The sequence below is a fragment of the Varanus komodoensis genome, unplaced genomic scaffold (genome assembly GCF_004798865.1).
Source record: "Varanus komodoensis strain SLA01 unplaced genomic scaffold, ASM479886v1 scaffold4, whole genome shotgun sequence".
In the NCBI taxonomy this organism is placed as follows: domain Eukaryota; kingdom Metazoa; phylum Chordata; class Lepidosauria; order Squamata; family Varanidae; genus Varanus; species Varanus komodoensis.
In genome coordinates this window covers 47,646,516-47,662,540 of record NW_025335941.1, presented here as the reverse complement: position 1 = coordinate 47,662,540, position 16,025 = coordinate 47,646,516, and the positions used below count along the sequence as shown (strand labels likewise).

At 38.3% G+C, this 16,025-nt stretch overlaps 1 protein-coding gene across 7 annotated transcripts in view; it reads right to left on the bottom strand.

Moving 5' to 3' along the window:
* The window catches only part of SACS (sacsin molecular chaperone), a 66,577-nt gene that overhangs the window by 13,961 nt on the left and 36,591 nt on the right, over positions 1-16,025 (bottom strand). For 6 of the 7 annotated variants that reach the window (XM_044442059.1, XM_044442060.1, XM_044442058.1 and 3 more), the window contains 6 exons: positions 15,292-15,379; positions 12,557-12,642; positions 11,605-11,716; positions 11,038-11,184; positions 9,153-10,635; positions 7,859-7,950 (listed from right to left, as the gene is read on the bottom strand). In XM_044442059.1, the coding sequence (XP_044297994.1) occupies positions 7,859-7,950; positions 9,153-10,635; positions 11,038-11,184; positions 11,605-11,716; positions 12,557-12,642; positions 15,292-15,379 (2,008 nt within the window). Of the gene's footprint in view, positions 1-7,858; positions 7,951-9,152; positions 10,636-11,037; positions 11,185-11,604; positions 11,717-12,556; positions 12,643-15,291; positions 15,380-16,025 lie in introns of those variants that run through there. The other variant, XM_044442063.1, reaches the window with a different exon arrangement.

Here is a 16,025-nt window from a genome sequence, read left to right as displayed (position 1 = left end):
AAGGGAACCAATACAAAAGGTAGGGATACTGTTTGTTGGTGAGGGCAAGAGGTCTGGATGATCCCCAAGCATGCCCTCTGCAGACCAGACTTCCAGGGCTGGAGAAATCTCATCATTCCCAGGGCTCATCAAAGTTAGTCCCAGCTGAAGGGAGGGACAGCCTCCCCTGCACCTTCCCTTACTGGGGAGGAAACAGAGCAAGCAAAGCACTCTGAGTACCACTCTGCATTCCAACCAGCAGAAGGTGTTGCGTGCAGAAGAATGAGATAACAAAGAGCTTCCTCTTCCCTGCTCTTCAGGGGTTAGGACCTCACCGAAGGCTCCACAATCCAGGATTTCCCCATCCCTGCCATAGGAGAACCTCCTCTCCTCTCCGTTTGCAGAATGTTTCACTAGTCTGCATTTGATACTTTGTGCTCACAGTGAAACTAAGAAGAAAATATTTGGAATAGACACTAGAACACTATAAATGTATGCTCAGAAGTAACGTCAAATAGATGGGTCCCTGTATATACCAATAGAATTGAAATCCAGCAATCAATCATGCAGGCAGAAGGAAAATATTTTCTGCCAACTTGTTCCTGGTTGCAAATTGTCAACCCAACCCCCAGGTGGCACAGTAGGAATAACTACATTTCACTTTCCCTCCTTTTGTAAGGCAAGAGAATCTCATAAGTGAAATTGAATTCCTGAGATTTGAATATCACCTTAGACAGAAGTTCTGTAACAGTATTTTATGAGTAGTTCTGTAATTTAAGAAAATTTAAATTGTATTTAACAAATTAATGTTATGTTCAATCCCATATCCACTTACCTGACAATAAGTTATACCGAAATAAATGGGCCTTACTTCTGAGTAGGCACATATAGGATTTTGACTATTCCATTAGACTAATGAGTAAGATGGAAAAATTAAATCATTTGTTAGAATGACAGAGTGAGATGATGAGTATTACTTACAATCATTCAAGTAACTTTGGTCTGCTATTGTAATAATGACAATTCTTAGTCATTAAATGCCTAAAAGAAACTAGGCACCAAACCAGAACTGCATAACCTTTCTGACCCTGGTCTGCACACATATACACATAGATGCACACATAAACATGCCTGCATCCATCCAGATACAAACACACATGTGTGATCTGAATGAGAATCCCTTAGAATAAGTGGTGAGTACAGCTGGCAGGGGAAAAAAAATACAAAACTAAACCTGATACAAAACCTGCCACTCTGAAACAGGTGACAGTGTTGAACTATTATCTACAATGTACTCTACCAAAGCAATATACAAAGCTATCAGGACCTAGTACGCAAACAAAAGAATTAAGTTTAGATTTTCCTGGTCAAGATTCAGGAAATGCCATCAAGCATCCTTAGTATTTGCCTATGAACTTACTCCTCCCACCATGGAATACAAGTTCCTAATATATACAAGTTTAATCTAAGACAAAAGCCAATTCATACATTTAAAACTGGTAACAAAATGTATGCGTATTATTGTATTTTCCGGAATCAAAGTAATCAAGGACTAGATGTACCTTATAATAATTTAGTAATACACTGAACAAATACAGTCAAACAAAAAGCACAGTATCGGGGCAATACCACGTGGACAGCAAAGGTCTGTCTCTTTCACTTTTGGTTAGGAACAGCTGTGGGCAGGGTGGGGCAAGGAATCTTTATCAGAAGTGTATTGCTGGAGGAGTGCGGTCATTACTTTTTCCTAATGACTTTTTTTAAACTACTACTGCTATTTGCATTTAGCCTATACATATATGCTTTCCCCAACAGAATAAACTAGCAGCTCTGCTACAGGTGACATTTTCTATGGAAAAATTGTACAGAGGAAACTAGTTTGATCACTGTTTCCTAACCTAGTGACTCAGTCTGGGTTAGGTTCCCCACTGGTATCTGCCAAAAATTTAAAGAGACAGGCAATCTGATCTTGGATCTCCATCACTACATCTAGGCTGGCACTCATCTAGCAAATATATATATATCTAAGTTATAATCCAGTCAGTTTCCAAATACTTCTCTTGGGTAATCGATGCTTGAGATTCAAGCCAATGGTCAAGAACAATATTAAAACCACAAGCAAAATGCAGGCAGCACAATAAGAATCAAAGTAAGTTATTTCTACTTGTATATGATTGAAATTAATAATATGAGTCACGATTAGTAAAGGCCATTCAATGAATACAATTCCTACTGCATGGACCTATGCAATCTCTTTTCCTATTTTCATCTAATAAATTAATGACTTTTTTCATTTTTAATAGCCAGCACAAAGCTACCACTGCAATCATGCAACTACCACTCCAATCATGCACTTGTATATATACATACACACCGTCTTTTCAACAGATCCTTGGACTTAATATACCACGACATACCTGCATGCCATTTGACATTCCTTGTGAAATTTAAGAGGAAGACTTGAACAGAAGTAAGATATTTCTACAGGAGATGTATTTCTTCTAAATCTTTAACAATGGAAATGAATCACCTTTTCAAGGTACATTTTTTCCCACTCCCTTTGCTCCCAATCATTATTTTTGTTAGTTTCTCCATGCTGATACATGGGTAAAAGGTACAAGGAAAGTAAACTGATGTTTTAATAATTGATTTTGACACAACCACCTATGCTCTACCATTAGGAAAAGTTTACATGTAAAATTACTGACAGTTATTATAAGAGATACTTAGAGGCTATGATAAAAGTATCCTAGATGTCATCTTTATTGTATTTTTTTATTTATTTTTCGATTTATATCCTGCCTTTTTCCTACATAGGGCTCAAGGCAGCTTACATCATTCTCCTCCTCCATCATATCCCCACAACAACAACAACCCTGTGAGGTAGGTTGGGCTAAGAGTCTGTGACTGGCCCAAAGTCACCCAGTTGGCTCCATGGCCAAGCGGGGACTAGAACCCAGGTCATCTGAGTCCCAGTCCCATGCTCTTAACCACTACACCACACTGGCTCTCAAAGATCTTAACTATGTGAGGTTTAAACAGTGCCTTCAGTTCTAACCAGTTTGTATAATATCATGTTTCAGCAATAAGTCTGCTCCTCTTGACATGTTAAGCTAGCTAAGTTCTCTATAGAAATGAATCAGAAGCTAGATATGCAGTGTTTTGCTTTTTATTTACATTTCCCATTTAGTGGTATCTAACCTGTATTGGCTATCTAATTTTTAAATTAAGACAGGGTTCTTCAGTCCATTAGCTCAATTTCTACTCATCTGCCTTACAATCTTTTCATGCTACCGATGGTTGCAACTTCCTGTGCTCAGCTAAATAATGAATGTTGTGCTTCTTCATTAAATAATTTGAATTATTTCAAATTTTATTAATAAAACCACATATTTTGTAACACTAGTTTGATTCCTGTACATTTACATTGATTCCTGTATGGAAGTCAACAGTGGGTTTTTTTTTCCAAATATGCTTTAAGTAGTATTAGTAAATTAAAATTGACAAAGTACAAACAGACCAGGGCAGAGAGCATTACCAGTCTGAAATATGAGACAATCAGAACAATCAATCATCAAACACAAACAAATGCTTCAATTCAGCAATTATGCAGACAATACTCCTACCTGAAAATCCCCAAAGAAGCTGTTGGGCTAAAATATAATGAAATATATTTTAAGTGGGGGAGGAAAACCTACATTTACTACTTAGTAAGGATAACACATAATGGCTGTGAAGCTCAAATGTCCCCATTTTCTTCTGTAATGGAATGTTTTGACTATTCTCTTATATGTCAGTAAGTATTGTTTTGCATTTATATTCCATCTTTTTCCTCCTGTGAGGAATCCAAGGCAGATTTCATAGCTACATTGTATACTCACAACAACCACCTTGTGAAGTAGGCTAGGCTGAGAGAGAGCAAGCGAGCGAGAGAGAGCGAGCAAGAGAGACTGGCACAGAGTAAATATTAGATCGGTTCAACAAACCACTCTGCGCTTGCTCAGAGATTCATTATGGGTGATTATGTTTTGGTGAATAGACAACCTATTGAAAAGAAAGGTCTGTGGCAAAGGGTGGAAACCCAGCTCATGGCAGAGATACACCTTAAACGTGTCTGTTTAAACAGAATGGATACTTCTTATATGAAGATATATTATTTACAGAGAATAGTGAATCCTTTGGTGTATAGTAACAATTGTCAAAAGCATTTTTATTTGGACTAACTGATCACTGGTGTCTAAATTCTACTTTATGAATAACGCATAATACGACTGTTAAACACACAAGATTGGGTTAGTGAAATAGGTAAAATATTATTTATTTTCAAATACTTTTAGGGTGCCTTTATGGAAAAAATCCTCTTAAGGAGGATTTAGATAATACAGCTTAGAGAAAAGCACCTCCATTGAAGCTATATCAGCTAAAAAAAATTCCTCTAGTAATTTGAGTGGTTCTACCATCTTTAAAGGTTTAAACCACCACTTTAATTTAAGCTCAGAAACACACTGGCAACCAGTCTAGCTGGGACCATACAGGTATCACATGAACTGACCAGTTGGCCCCCACAACAGCCCATCTGGTTCATTTATCTGGATTTGGCTTAAAACACATGGTTTTACAGTGATTCTGTCTTTCCAGGATGAGTGGTTTTGGAAAGGAAACTTAGGAGGAATTCCCATTCCATGACATGGCCTTAGCCTACAGGTTCTTCAACATGCCTTTTAAATGCAGCATTTGAGAAACATCATCTCTAGGTTTGGGCTTGATGATACTCAGCTAATTTATAACCTACTTCCTGTTAGGCCTGAAGGCTGCAGCTTGGATTAAGTTAAACAGCATAGCTTCCTATTTTCAGGGAACAAATGAGATCGATTAGGGTGAAATGGCTAAAGACAAACATGAAGGATGGAAGACAGAAGATAAGCTGGTAAACAAGAAAATACTGATGCAAGGTCTACAAGCACGGACAACATGAATGCTCCGAGGTTTTTCTGCCATCTCCACCTATACTAAACACTAAGGAACAACAATGCATTCCTGAAGCCCTAATAAAGTAGGAACAAATAACTGAAATTATATAATGATAGGATGAAAACTTTTTGAGCAATACCTGGATTAGGATGAATCCAGCTGATAAGGTTGCAAGTTGATGGACCAACGCAGAAGAGCCCCTAAGGAGGTCAACTGATATAAAACCGCACAAAGGAATCAGCATTTCTGGTGGCTACCTTGAGGCACATATAAACAGGGTAGAAAAGAGGGCCTTGGAGAAGTAAACTTTGAGAAGCCATGGAACTACAACCAAGGGGAGTTGCCTTGCATGAAGTCTGCTTCTCCATGCTCCATTTCCAACACCCATGTTTACAGGTTAGCAACTCTAAGTGGCATTTATGTATGATTGCAAAGTCTGAAGATTAGCTAGGGATTTAGAATACTTTTATCTGGTTTTGAAACACTTTTTCAGTAAGAGTTATGAACAACAAATTTTAACTATAAATGCTCTTCTCCATACATCATTCTTCCTAATAAGGTCCATGTAGTTTACTGCCATTTAAATTAGTTAAAAGGCGCATATAATGCTTCTGGTATTAGAAAATATGCAATAACATTCACTTATACACACTAAACAGGATACAAAAAAGTCACAACTTTACTGTAATCAAGGCAGCATCCAATATATTTTGTAGTAAAGTGGGGTGAAGACATGATATTCTGGCAGCTGAACAATGAATACTATGCAACCCCTCTGTTGCCTACCCAAGGAAAGACAGGTGGAATAGTACATGAAGTGCTCATACTACCCCATAGTCATCACCCTGCAGGTGAAGCTGATAGCCAGGACACGGTATAATGATGACTATACCCAAATCTCTGGAAATGTCTTAAGGAAGCATCAAGATGTTGCTTCTGATAAGCCCTTCTTTGTTCACACTACTGCCGTATCTTTGGCCTGATATTCAAGCACCAGGGGTGACATACACAGTGACAAAATCTTCCTGTCAAACACAATTATAGTAAATATCTTGCTTTAAGAAAGGCAAAACCTGAAGCATCGTGTGTGACACATAACTGATAAAAGTCCAATAAAATTTGTTCCTGCCTATGGAAACTGTCGTCCCACCATTCTGCTATATTGTTCTTTTCCAATGTTATTGTTTATTTACTATGTACATTATTAGTTATTATTCTGTTTTAAACTAGGGGTGGGCAAATGACCAGTAATGGAGCTCACCAAGACTATCCAACAATCAACTTGCTGCTTATATTTCCTTGATTTCATCTTGCACTTGCAATTGCTGTTCATTTTCCACAAATGGGAATATTGTGTGAAATGAACAGTTACTGAACATGGAAGCAGCACAAAAATATCCCAAATTTGTACAGATTTCCCCAATAAACTAAAGCATGGGAGATTTCAAAGTGCATTTGGAGAAAGTTGTGCATTTTTCAGAAACACATTCTGTAAGCACCAATGTAAATTCAGGATTATGCAAACATTTTTGGACAGAACGCACTTCCATTTGCATTCCGAATTATGTCGTTTTCAAGCAATGCATAAACAGAAACAAAATTATAAATCATCCCAGATTTAAATCATCCCGTAACTGCTCTATGAAGGGTATTACACAAATGCCTTGAATAAATAAACAGAACTACCTGAGATTGCCTTTTTATTTCCTAGGGAAACTGGTGGCATTGTTTCTTCTCTGATCCAACATGTTGGCCTATAATTTTTTAAATACCTGGTGTTTATCTGACCTATACTGTGGGCAAAGATAAAAGGTGATATTATAGGTATTTAGGAAAACTGGGTAGTTTCATTTTTCTCCATTATGTTTAATTCTGGAAATAACCATATGAAGTGGAAAAAATGGTAGTGGAAACAATCTCTCCAGGAAGGTTGATGCTGTAAGGAAGTACCATACTTCACCACACAATCCCATAAACATGCATCATATTTCTTGCATGATGGATCCTGACAGACAACTCAACCTTCTTAACTTCACAGTCAGGAAAATCCTGTTTCCTTTTTGATTTAATTTTTCCTGAAGGAATTCAGGTGCAAATCTCAAAGCTGTGTGCTCTCTCTTCCACCCTTTCTCTTTTCTCCCCATCTCCTCCTCTTTTTGTCTCACTTTGACAGTCACAAAAAACAAAAAGCAAATAGGGATATAGTGAGCTATTATTTGAGCCCAAGATTTCCCTCCACCATAAGAGGCATAGACAGCTTAAAGTCCCACCACAAAGAAGCTCCCATGTTAAAATATGCAAAGGATCTTCCAGCTCAATCATTTTTGTTTCCATACAACAGAAGTAGGGGAGATAGGAATGTGAGACTTCTAACAGAACAGGAAACTGATACCATGACTGTTCCTAATATTTTCTTAGGGAATGTCCAAACTGGTTTGTCAATTGTGATCTTAACCAATCAGTAAGCACTTTTGCCAAGGAAGCATCAGAAGTAGAAAGAAGTCAAATTAACAAATTAAATTACTCTAACAATAGTTTAGATTTCACTTAGTCCATCCTGTTCTCGGTATATATTCACATTTAATTTGGAAAGATTTGTGTGTCAAGACATTTGGAAAAAAAAAAAACTAAAAAAAGTTCTTAGCATTTTTAGAAAAGAGCATTTGTCATTTTCTACATATGAAATATGCAGGTATATATGTACAGAAACACTTGATAAAACTGCATGATTGCCAGGATTCACTGGTCCCATGGATGAATAATTTCTTTGGAATAATTCTATGCCTTTTTCTTTTATTTAGACCCATGCCTAAGGATAATTTTTGGTGTACTGCTCAGTTCATACAATATGCACTTCAGATTGAATCATTCTCCTGTTCTCATACAAAGACATATACAGATATTTTACCTCTGCTTTTGGCGGCTTCTTTCAAAGCAGCCAGCACCTGAGGGTTCAAGTCATCAGCAAGTAATCTTCCTTCAAGACCTGGGAAGAGGGACCTAGTATGTCATTAAAAACAGAGTATCGATCATCTATATAATGTGTCATTTTTCAAAGGCACAAGAGCTGTTAAGTGTAGTAAAACAGGATTTTATTTCATTATTTTGAACCAATAAAAAGCTGTCTTTTTCTCTTCATGCTAACACCTGCCACCTTCTCCATTAAGCAAGTGATCAAGAAATTCTTCAGCCAACACCACACTACAATGGCTCATGCATAATAAATACTTTCACTGAAGTGTGACCGATCTATGTGTATTGGATTTGTTTGTTATTTATGTATTTTTAGTCCTTATTTTTTTATTGTGGTCTCCATTAAAGGGGCAGGGACCCAGCCCTCCCTGAGAGAGGCATTGTTGACCACCCAGACCCAGGAGCTTATGCCATTTTTGGCTTTGATGAGCAGCCATGAAGTGCAAGGGTCAAGTAGACATGTGGTGGACCAATCCAAGGACCGTGTCCACATCCTCAGGCTGCAACAATTGAAACAAAGGTGGACCAGACAGTACTCTGGACGCTACCTACTCCAGAACCACCTCATGGCGAATCTGAGTGATTTTATCCCAGGAGTACTGGGATACTCACTGGGATAAGTCATCACAGTGAGCTATGGATGGTGCAAAAGGATCCTTTTTAGGGCCAGAACGAAATAGGCCATGCACCATCTGGAAAAGCTCAGCTGGATGGCACTGTGAGGATGCAATGGAAGCAAAGAATAATTCCTTCTTTGCTGCCCTCACCGCCACAGCATAGGCTTGATAATGAGCTCTAAGATGTGTTTGGTCAGATTCATCCCTGGATTTCCCCCACCTATGCTCTAATCGTCTCCCAGCCTGCTTTATCACCTGCAGCTCAGGCATATACCATGGCATCAAGCGGGCGCTGCATGATGGGAGATCATGTCAATTGCCCTGGCCATTTCCCTGTTCCACAAATCAAGCAAGGCATTGACAGGAGCACCAGCCTTATCAACTGGTAAATCCCCCGGAGTCCTCAGGAACCCATATGAATCAATTTTAAAAGGGGGACTGTTTTAATGGGCAGGAGGGGGGGAACCATCACCATCATCCTGCCCTGATGAGAAAACCAGGTCTAGAGTGTGGCCTCTTTCTTTAATCGTTAATGAATTAAACTTTACAGTTCAGTATTTAATTTTTTTAAAGTATCATCACTATAAAGTATACTATAAATGCAAGCCATACCTTGGATAGCTTTCTGAAGTTATATAAATTGCATCTTGATCTGAGGCAGATGATGAGAAAGGAATAAAACTCCCATTTTGTAAGGGCAAAAGCTCCAGTCCAATAAGCTCGTTATAATTTCCATCACTGAGCACAAAGTCTAAAATATGAAGTTTGTCATCAACTGGTCCCTTATGCCCAGTTTTTCTTAGCACTTGCCGCACTGCACCCGGAGTTACTTTTTTTACAGGTTTCATACTAGAAACAATAAGTTCAACTGCATTAGCAATATTGTCTGGTACTTTAGCAACCTCTTTCCCTGAGTCCTGGAGGTAGTTTACCACAGCTCGAGTATACTCCAAACTGTCATCCATTTCTGAGAAATACACATCCTCCACCTTTATCCAGTTATCACTCATGGAATAAATAACTTCATTTTGAAACAACTCTTTCAGAAGCGGTTCTATAATTGGCTGCCATTGAATTTTTATGTTGTTCTTTTGTGGCCATAGCCCATAAATTCTGTCAGCAGACAAAGGGAAATCTGAATCTTTTTCTTTTTCCATTCGTTTAATTGCTTCTAAAATGAGGGTTGCATATACTTTGGGGACCATGTTGGCCACAAGAAGTTCATTCCACAAGGCTGCTGGATCTCGCCACTGATCAAGTTCCCGCCATTTGATACTTCTTCTGTTATCTGTAAGTCCAAAGAACCCACTAACATGAACTGGGAGCCCTGTCTTACTTTCCTCACCAGGAGGTAGTGGAAGAAAACAAAATGCTCTTCCTGAAAACTGTGCCACTGCTCCTTTTTCTTCTCCATTGCTTGATAAAGACATAGCTATGCCAATAGTTGGGATATATTTCAAGTCATCAGCTAAACAATCCAATTCATTACATATTCCTCGTCCTCCAATACTGTTGCATACCAACCAAGAAGTCTTCTGTGCATCTTTAATACTTTCATCTTCTAAAACTATGTTGACATGATATGCCACACATGTTATGCTATTACTTGGAATGCCTTTACAGTACTGACTAATTGAATTTCCTAGAATCTTGATGGAGTTGGGTCTTTCATGCTTCGAAGCCTTGTTCTCACTGGCAGTAACTCTAAAAATTAATCGCTCAGTCCCATCAGCTTCTCTAACATGTAAGGAGACATCCTGCACACTTTTAAGGAATAGAAGAACAGTGTCTGCATCTGTTCTGAATGAGTCAAATAATTCCAGAACCTTTTCCTTATTGTACAGATTGCTGCTTAGCTGGGAAGGTTGTTGGCGAAGAGGAAAACGAAAGAATGTTCCTGGGAAGTGTCCATTCTTGAAGGTTTCCTTAGTGCTTCCAAACACACCAATGAAAGGTGTAAACTGGTCTGTCAGCTCATTAATTTCTTTGATGTCATCTTTTAGATTCCAACACTGACCTGATTCATGGGGTCCAAAAAGTGTTTGATGAGGGTCCAGCATTCCAATTTGGTCACCACTAAATATACTAGGAACATCTGTAAAATAAAAGCAAAAATATGTAGAGGTCTAGAACTGAGTTTACAACAGAAGTCTGCAGTCAAAGAAAGTTCTTAAAAGCCCTTCAACATTACTTATATCATTACTAACATACACACTAAAATAAATGGTATTAAAACACTATAAAACCTGTAGGATTCAACATTATAGAAAGCACATCCCCGCTACAATGTCTTGCAGAATCAAATTCTGCTTAGTGCCCAAAGAGGTTTCAGAGGGAAGCTACTACAGGTGGACAACTTCTTCCCTATTAAACTGCTCATATCTAAAGCAAGCTATTTATTTAAAAACTCAGAGCAAATTTCATGCACAGATGCTGCATGGGAACCTTTGGAAAACAATATCACTACTCAATCCTTTAAAAAGCACAATGCAAATACCTGTAATATGATAAACTGAATTAAAACCTATTCCAAATCTTCCAACTTTAAGAGGGTCATCTTTCTTTCTGCTTCTAGCTATCTCCTGAATACCATTCCAGTCCTCAGGGGTAAAAACTGCATTGTTGTATACATAAAGTGCAGGACCTACAGAAATTAAAACACAGAAACCAAACTTAATATGGCTAACATAGATGTTTTAATTTATGTAAGAAGAAATTACTAAATATTGAACGAATGAACAAACAGATAAACATAAATTGACCCTAATTGTATAGTTCTATTCAGGTCTTCTAAATCTGAAGTTAGAATGATCCAAATATTTTTCTGACTCATTTTCACTGTAAAACTAGGCCAGCAAGAACACAGATTGATTAGCTGATAGTGCAAGCCTGAAGCACATCATCTTGATAACCAGATTACACTTCAAAGAACTTTTCCTATAAGATAAATACTAGCTATGTAACTGTGTAATGTTATTGCTCTTTGTGATCCTCAGTCCATCAATGTATCCCCCCACCTACAAATAATTGTGGTGAAAAATTAGGTAGGATAACAATAACTTACCCTGGTATTGAGCCATGTCTTTAGACCAGAGAGACTCTGTCCCATACTGAGTCTCATCATACAGAAACCTAACTTCTGTGGCACCAGCATCTTCTGCATTTTGAATCAATTCCTGGAAACAGAACAAACATGTTATATAATTAGTAATTTAAGGATGCCATTCTATGGTCTCCTGGTGTGCAGGGGTGGGGCATGGGATAGTTTGGAATCCCAGTTGCATCTGTAAATTGTGGAAATGCAACTGGCACTTCTTTCCACACTGGCTGTGCTCTCAACATGGAAATATGTCTTCAGAGAGAGCAAGGGAAGTCAGCTGGGGAAGGTGAGAAGTAAAGCACTGCCATAATCCAAGCGATTCTGGTGATGCCTCAACATCTGCTCTATTTTTATTCATAATTCTGTTTGTATATATGAATTAATAAAATAGCAACATCCTTTGTATGTTACATAGGTGTATCCCAATGGGCTGTGCATTGTAAAACTGTTATGACAACTTATTACTAGTTCTGTAGTGGAGGAAACCCTTTATAAGCATTAATGGGTTTTCTCCAGTCTTATTGCTGCCAGGTTCTCTTTTTCATGCACTTAACCAATTCTGACATGACACACTATGTTTTATTGTAGCAAAAACTAGCTGCAGAGAGTCCCCAGTTTATGCACATCTTCTGTTCCGATTAACCATTTAGCTTTATGTTTAAACTGTAAGCAATGTTGAATCTTGTGAAAAAAAGACAGTTTTATAACCCATGATATGATTTTAGTCAACTTACAGAAACTAGTTAAGATGAAGCACAGTTTTCTGGGTTTATACGGAACAAAAACAGAAGCAAAAACTTCCAACCTATAGCTCACAGCAACCTGAAGAAAGATCATGCAAACCCAATACAGGAAACTAACATTCAATTCAGTAATAATCATTAAAACTATATACTTACAATATCTTATGTTTTACCTTAAGAATTTGTCCTCCTTCGGGGTATCTTCTTAGAATATCTTTAAGAAAATCAACAAGTGGAGGAGTTGTTTGACCAAAACGACCTAGAAATGTGAGAGATGCAACATTTTATTTTCTCTTATCTTCAAAAGAAGCACATGCAATTACCTTCCTTTAGTACACTTTTTAATTTTTGTTTGTAAGATGTATATACCATCCCACATCTAAACAGATTTTGGTTCAGTTAACCAAAAAAAAAAAAAAATCAAAAGAACAAGACACTAAATTAAAGAGAGTATCAATAAAAACTCATGGCTGGTCAAAGGTGACCATTTCTTTTGGAATAAAAATGCTTTCACAGGAAGTGCTGAAAATAGCAGGATGTTGTGCTTGCCTGACTTCCAGAGGCAGGGAATTCCACAGAAACTGAGCCACTGCACTGAAGGCTCCATTCCCTGTTGAATCAAATCCCTTCTGGTGGTCCTCCAGGCCATATGTTCCTGGAGGACCACCAGAAGCATGATGACCTCAGTAACCAGGCAGATTGATAAAGAGAAGGCACTCTCTCAACTGTCCTGGTTATTATTTTTATGTATATTTATATCCTGCCTTTTTTCTTTTGCAAAGAACTCAAGGTGACTTGCATAATTCTCCTCCTGATTTTATCCTCACAACAACAATGCTGTGAAATAAGCTGGGCAGAGTCTGTGACTGGCCTGAAGTCACCCAGTAAATTCCATGACTGAGTGGGGATGGAGATCTCCGGAGCCCTGGTCTCACACTCAACCACTACACTACATTGGCTGCAAGTAGTTTAGGGCTTCATACATCAACACAAAAGCCTTAAACTTCCCCCATCAGTGAACAGGAAGCCAGCGCAATCCCCTAAGCTTCTAGAACAACCTTAAGGGCAGTCACACGTAGAGACTGCCATATTGTGGCAATCCTAGCTGCCAAACTGGCTCAAGCCAACATGCTCGCTGGGGACTACAGAGGTAATGTTGGATCTAGGAGTATTTCTACTCCAACTAGAAAGCTGAAAGAAGTGCAATACAATGCAGAGGAGACAATGGGTTTATCTTTGGATTTGGAAACAACTCACACACAGAATTTCCTTCTCTCCAGGATTCAACGTCAGCTTATTGCTCTTTATCCGGCCCCATCGCTGAGTCTAGGCACTGATCTGTAAGTTGCACGCCCTCTCCTGATTCAGTCAACAATTTGGATAGATTCACATGTCATGACAAACATCCCTGCCATCAAATATTCATGGTACCTGATATTTTGCCTGAATGTGCCTGAGAAATATCCAAGTGGTTTTTACACTAGCATGGTTTCCATCTTCTTTGCTCACCTGCTGTTGGCACACATCCCATCAGCCACCACCCTAAAATTCGAACTTACACAATATAGCTGGAGCAACTCCTCCAACTGCCACTTTTTTCTGTGTTGGCTACATAGCTGGACTGTGAAAACCATGATCTTGGATTCAGACCTCCAGAGAAACCATGGTGAAACACGGAACCAGAGAACAATCCATTGTGCCTTACCATGGTTTCTTAGAGCTAAATGTGTCATGCTAAAAGGCTATGACAGGGTTTGGATGACACAACAGACCAACATTCACAAGAAATCACTGTGGCCTGTCATGTCATCTGAATCCATCCAGTGTGTCAGACTTGGAGAGTCACAAAATACCTGTCAAAGAGTAATTTAACATGTGGCACATGTGGATTTCCTAAATCCAGAGTCCCTGGAGCATGCAATATGATACACATGTGACTCATGTTATAGGCCACTTTGCAAACTAAGTCCATACTCAAGACCAAAATGTATAGGGTATTTCTTGAAAGGCGTCCCACGGCTATATGATGGGACGGCATACAAATACTCTAAATAAATAAATAAATAAATAAATAAGCAAGCAAAGCAAGCAAGTCACAATATTTTGAGACTTCACCACTATGTCATTTAAACCTCAAATAAGTTGCACTGCCCAAATTCACATAACATCACAAGCCGCGGAGCGTATTTGCTGCAGCCTGCAAATTCAGAAAGGTTGCCAATGTGAAACCTCACAAATTAATTCAAGGTGGCTTGTGTTTGAATAGGTTCACTGATTTACTCCTTTACAAAGTGTGCCCAACACTGCCACACTAGTTGCTTTAAAGACTGTTCTGGCTAGAAATGGGCAAAACCACCATTACTTTTTTTTTTTTTTTAAAGGGTGACTGAAGCTCTAGGAATTAATGAAATGGATAACTTTACCTACAGAATTTTAAATAAAAATAGATTTATTACATTAGCATATGTATTAAATAAATTACTGTATTTTTCCATGTATAAGATGCTACTTTTTCTTAAAAACATTTACTTAAAAATGAAGGTGCGTCTTATTTACAGGGGATCATGGGCACGCTGGGGAGGGAACTGGTGCACACGGGGAGGGCGAAGCGGAGTGTGGGGGCAGTGGGTGGCAAGGCACACAGGGGGGAGGCGAAGCGGTGTGCGCGGTGCACCTTGCTCACTGGAGTTGGGTAGGAAAAGTGGGGGGCGGCCTATATGTGGAGGCGTCTTATAGACAGAAAAATACAGTAACTTCATCTACAGTATGTGCAGACATATATGGAAATTTATCTTCATTAGAAACTTGCTTCTGTAATCTGTTTAATTTAAAGTTGAATACAATAGAAAAAGTAAGAAACTGAAATGCAATGATAAAGGGCTGAAAGAATTCGATTCATTTACAATACCTCCTCCTTTTAAGCCTCTCGACAAAAGGTTTAGAAATACATGATTCTGAGAAGTCTGAAGATCTCCAACTTTGACATCATCTAGTAACTGAAAGGAAAAATTATTTTAATATTGTGCATTCCTGAATATGCTACATGTCAAAAGTTAACATTTTACTACACCAGTCAACAAATCTCCACACTTAAAAAATGCTGCTAAAAAATCATCAAGATGTATGTTTTGACAAGAAGAAACAGACAAGTAATAGTAGCAAAGCAAACATAAATATGACCTTTGCTTTATATGTTGAAAAGCTATACAACACCAAGTTATGCCAGCATGCTGAAAATCGCAATGACCATATGCACATATAACATTAAACCATGATTCAACACTACACTCAATAAGCCTTCCCTCTCCTCCTCCTACATGACCAAGAAAAGGATTCCTATCTTGTTTCACTTTTCCTAATTCCTGGCTTACTGCTACACATTATCCAGTAATTGTGGTTTAAAACAAAATCTAGCTTGTTAAATAAATCAGTTAATCAATCCAAAATATGTAGCTGGAGTGTTTAACAACTGGTTCGAGTTCATTTTAAATGATAGCAGGAAAAGTCCAACTAAATTCAGCAGCACTGCTCTTCCCAGGAGATTCAACTACATAGCACTAAATCCTGGCTTAATGTTATGCATGAACCATGGCAATGCATTCTGCGTGTCTGACACAAACATTTTTAAAATAACTATCTGTA